This window comes from Pseudophryne corroboree, chromosome 8 (assembly GCF_028390025.1).
Source record: "Pseudophryne corroboree isolate aPseCor3 chromosome 8, aPseCor3.hap2, whole genome shotgun sequence".
In the NCBI taxonomy this organism is placed as follows: Eukaryota; Metazoa; Chordata; class Amphibia; order Anura; family Myobatrachidae; genus Pseudophryne; species Pseudophryne corroboree.
The window spans coordinates 410,686,735-410,692,338 of NC_086451.1; the positions used below are offsets into that span (position 1 = coordinate 410,686,735).

The 5,604-nt window shown below is 33.3% G+C and overlaps 1 protein-coding gene across 1 annotated transcript; it reads left to right on the forward strand.

Annotated features, from left to right (window-relative positions):
- Nucleotides 1-1,052: 1,052 nt before the first annotated feature.
- Nucleotides 1,053-5,215, forward strand: LOC134949897 (homeobox protein Nkx-2.4-like). Its single transcript, XM_063938591.1, has 2 exons — nt 1,053-1,418; nt 3,076-5,215. The coding sequence occupies exons 1-2, from the start codon at nt 1,198-1,200 to the stop codon at nt 3,638-3,640; spliced, it is 786 nt and encodes a 261-aa protein (XP_063794661.1). The 5' UTR covers nt 1,053-1,197; the 3' UTR covers nt 3,641-5,215.
- Nucleotides 5,216-5,604: the final 389 nt, after the last annotated feature.

Genomic DNA, 5,604 nt, shown 5'->3' on the forward strand with positions numbered 1-5,604 from the left:
GTGTCGACCAATTGGTGTGAACCTAAGTGGTGTCGACCTTGAGTCCCAGACCCGACAGGTCACAGGCCATGCATTGGCTTTGTTATGAAATGAAAAAAGAAAAACAAAGCAGATAACTCAAAACTTAACATGGAATAAAATGTGACGTTTTTGACTGTGAGGATGATATTTATTTAAGTTAGGTTTTCTTTATTTTTAATGTTCTATAAAATTAATTTCACATTTTATTAAAAAAAAATAGTAATAATATTACATATATGCAAAAAGAAATTGCATGGAATATTTTTTGTTTTTGTAATTCACTAACAGCAACAACAACAAAAATAATACTGTATTTCTTCTTTCTTGCTACAAGAAGAATTAAAAATGTAATTCTATTGACCCAGTCAAATACAATATAATAATAATAATTATTATTATAATTATTATAATAATAATAATAATAATAATAATTATGCAGTTCAGTTATGGTGTAGTTTGCTTTTTGTTTTTGTACTTGAAGAGTGTGCCAGTGATTTTTGTATATATATTTCTTTAGTAAATATAAACCGCAACCATCTTTTCTCATCAGCATACGTATCTTATTTGACAAAAAAATGGGTGTAATTTTCTTTTTGTTATTTATAAAATACAAATCACAGGTAACGTAACTTTTTAAATTGATTTTTATTTATGGCCAAGTTCATTTTCTTTATAGGATTATCCCCCAATAGTAGGTATCCTAGATTTTGCATAATTCTATCTAATTCACCACATTACCTGGTGTGTAAAAACGAGTGACATAATTACCTGTACGAGTTGGTAATATTGATGGGAGCTGTTATTTGTGACACTATAGCACACACAGCTCACACAGACTGGTCACCCAGGACAAAGGTATGAGACAGCAGTATACGCAGACATCCCTAATCTCTGACAGAAAAGCATTATGCCCCTTCTGTGATAAGAAGACATACAACATACTATTTATACCATTGTTCCTGGAGCAGGCTCCACCCTTCTGCCACTTGTTCCTTTTCACTCTAGTGTTCTCTGGACCACAAAGTCTTGATAAGATTTGTGTACAGGAGGAAAGTTAGTATTTGAGATTAGCTCCTACAATAAGAAGACATCTATCTCACGAACAGTCCACAGCTACAAGCCCAAAGTATTCTCTATTCCCTTGGATTGTGGGGAACAATTCAACCAGAAGTTAGCATGGAGGATCTGAAAGCGTTCTCTTTGGACTCTTGCCTAGAAGGATATGGTCCTCTGGTACAGATGTCTCACCAGCCATGCCTTCAGCCACCTATGGGGTCAACTGGATTCTCCATGACCCATTGTCTCCCTCAAAACCCAATCAGAACTTGTTGTCCTGGAGGTTACACCAATCCTGGGGAGCTGCCAACTTACCAGGACAACATCGGGGGTGCAGACTGGTATGGAAGTAGCCAGGAAATGCATTATCCTTCATGTAAGTACATGACATGCCTTATAACCAAGGACTAGAACATAACATTTCTGCTTAACTTTTATTACACACCAAGCTTGTCCCCACTACGAGTAGAACATCTCTATTTTTAACATAGTTCAACTGAGTTATCAACGCTGTATTATTACATGTTCTACTGCACTACACTATCGCATATCCTGTAACAATCATTTTTTTTATTTTTTTTCTACTTTAGGAATATTTGGTATGAGGTTTTATACCGTTTTTTTTTATTTTTTACTTTTCAGTTGATCCCCATTCACAGATATTGTTGTTGAATGCATAATTCACTTACAGTCTTGAGACCCAGTAATAATTATCTTTAGATAACCTGAAAAGTGAGAAGTATACACTGTGAATATCTATTAGGTTATCACCAGTCATGGCCCCGACTGCTCTTGTAATCAGAGGATTGCTGGCCTAGGAACCTACAGTACAGGTGATAAAACTTTAAAGTCCAGGGTGAGTCCTCAGCTGTAAAATGAAGATTACATTTTTGCTCAAATGAGAACAAGGAGTGACAATTTTTTTTCCAGATTTTTAAAATATTTATTGAATTACTGGGTTTAAAAAAAGTCATTTCATAAATTAAAACCATGTTCCTAAAGAATGCATAGAATAAACTAATTTTTAAAGCAATTATTATCTTATCTCAGTGTATTTTTGCTGTTTTTCTAAAATCTTTTGTAGCAGACAGACAATTATTTACCCATAGAATAGGTTTATTGTAGATCTTATCTCCACCCTTACTCCAATATTTGAATTAGGTATCGGTGATCTCATCAGACAGACTAGTCTTTGTATATATACTATAGTCTTGTAAATCTGCCCAAGCAGTAATAAATACATAACATTTTCAGTATATAAATAGGTTATGCATAATTATATATAATTATACAGAATAATGTGTGATAAGAAACATAATGTGTTTACGGTAATTATGCTCCAATATAATTAGTTACAAGGCAGAAATAATGCAACAAAGAACATGTGATCCCTATTTACCTAAAATAAAGCAAACCTAACATAATCTTGGATTACAAAATCCTGTAGATGTGTAATTTTAAAGCATTTAAACATTGTCATATGCATATATTTTTAGATATATTTTTGTTACCAACAGTAGTAATAAATCTCCCCATCTCTAGTTATGAAGTTTTAAATATTTTCTATACAAAGCCGTGTTGGTCTGTGTATATACAGTACATGCGTATTAAAGATGCCATTTCAAATTGAATATGAATCTTGTATATTCATGACACAAGAATGATTTGTGCTATTTATTTTAGAAACAATATTTAGTTGGTATCACAGTGAGAATTTTTATTCAGCTAAAAATAATCCAATGAAGATGAAGTGGAACCTCAAGACGACTTAAGATGTGTATGAGCCAATTTGTGTCTTAAGTGTTATTTTATTAAATCACATTTTTTTTTTAAATAAAGTAGAAAATCAGTAGATATTTTCCAAAAGAAAGAATGTATTAATTTCATCATAGATTCAATTTCTGCTCTGTAAAGAAAAAATAGACTAATAATAATAATAATAATAATAATAATAATAATACTTTTCTATAAGATATAAAATCAATTACGTAATACAAGTCATATAATCCATCAATTCCTTTTTTCAGTCTCTAGAATAATTACACCTGGATTTAATGTGTCGACTTCTGGCTGCCTTGGATATATCGGAGATGGGACAAAAACGTCCTTGTACTTTCAACATACATCTAAAAGAAAAAGGAGGGTCCTTTTCTCCCAGGCCCAGGTGTACGAGCTAGAGAAGAGATTCGAGCAACAGAAGTATCTCACGGCCCCTGAGCGAGAGCAGCTGGCTAAGAATATCCACCTTACACCTAACCAGGTCAAGATCTGGTTCCAGAATCATCGCTACAAAATGAAAAGGCAGGCCAAGAACAGGGAGGATCTGGGCGAAGAAGATTCTAAACCCTACAGTGTGGAGTCTGATGAGGTCAAGGTGGCATGTCGAAGCCCGTGCACTTCCCTAGAGGATTATGGTGACATGAAGCTGGAATACAAGGGTTCCATACAAGACCAGCAACTTCATGGCCATGGTCTGCTGTTAGCACAAGACTTCCTCAGTTCTGCTTCAGATCTCCATGAATTTGACAAATCTGCGCGAAATATGGTCTTCAAACCTTGGTGACTGGTGGTGGAAAATTCACTCCTGCCCAACATATATTTTATACTAAAAGAATTGCTGGCTCATAGGATACATGCCTCAACTGCCCTCCAAACATTGATTTAAAAGAAATACACTGAGATGACACTTAAATCGGATGTAGAACCGATAACGCAAATACATATAGCAGCTTGTGGGTACATATGCTCACTATCCAATTTGCAGATGTATATATGGGTTTCACAATAGGGACATATACAGTATGAGCAGTAGGTGACACAGAAAATGTTCCAGATTCATGCTTGAGAAGCTATAGAGGATTTTCTTTATATGCAAAGTGTCTTACGATTAAACCATAATGCTTTACGACTTAATTTAACATTGACTTTTCTAAAATGTAAAGACCAATAACTGCCATTTTAGTGTGCGGAAGACATTCTTGTGAATATGGAGGTTATGTTGAGTTGAGTGTAAAGTGCTTTTTGCTGCATAAAGTACGCCTTTTACTTCTGAGTACAAAGGAATACATACGTTGGTGGCCATAAGAATACTCAGTCACATCTTGCTGTAACGATTGCTTGCAGCTCTTTACGGGGTAGATGAGGAGGAAATGAGGGGGTGTGTAGGCATTGCCAAAGTATAATATGGGTATGAGGAGCAATTTGACCTATAAAAACTGGGACACAGATAAATATTCACATGTCAGCAGCTGGGAAACACGCAGTTGATCGGCCCCATGTACGAGTTACAAAATCATGGTGATGACGCAAATTATATCTTTTTCCAGAAACATTTTATGTTTATAGTTTAAGCTCAAGTTGCGTCCAGCTCAACATGACCCCCTGTTTCTTCAGACACACTCTGCTATAGTTCACCAGCTTCATATTCTGTGCAGTACTGGGCTTTTAGAGGCTATTGTACCTTATGGTAAAACTCACATCTCGAAGTTGAAGGGTTTTCTAACACAAACACCAAAAACATAAAAGAAAAATGACTGTGTTTATTTAAATGAATAAAAAAGTGCATGTGAAAAAAACAACAACAATGGTTTGATAATTGGTAAGAGAACAATAGACTATTCTGTCAACAGAAGACCCTTTCACATGTCAGTATTCAAGGGAATTGGAACTAAAGTGCAAATGTAACAATAGACCCTTATAACATGAAGTTGTTACTATAATTTTTCAGAACTAAAAAAGGAGCATTTAAAACCCCAGAGAAATATTTGTAAGAATGGGACATATTAAAAATAATCAGGTATATTGATAACCCTTTTAACATGTCCTTTAAAAAAAATCTGAGATGTCCTTTAGCAAAAATATTAGCTATAAGATATTGATAAACTAGCAAAAAAAACCCTATTAACTTTACTGCCAAAAATATGCAGGTTTTTCATGTTTATTTACAATCTACATTTGTATTAAAAATTATTTTTCCTATCTTTCTAATAACTCATACAATTTACAGTAAAACTTTTTTTACTGGTATTTGTTTTTATATATACAAAACTTTATGCATATGTGTCCTTTTTTCATTTAATTTTAATTTAACTTAGTTATTTTCATAGTAAGAAAGCACTTTGGATAAGGGAACACAAAAATACTGGCTACATGTAGTAAATTAATATTTTTTATAGACATAAGTCTATACATTGATTATAATCATTAAAATAAAACATTTCTGCAAGCATAACATGCAAAGGAAAAATGTCCTTAATGGTATCGAAAATCTTAAAATTGATTTTAACAATATTCTATCAGATTATGTTATGTTAAAAATAAATAAGTAGTTCAGAGTATGTTTGGCAAAACTAACGTTTTTGCTATTAAGTAGCATTATACATTAAATAATACTTAATAGTAGCTACCAAAAGAGGATAAAACACAATCAAAATTCACGTAGACAATAATACATTTGCAGAACTCATTCAAAGTCAACTGTAACATGTTAATTTATTTTGCAATTTGTCTTTTCTTGCCATATTCATG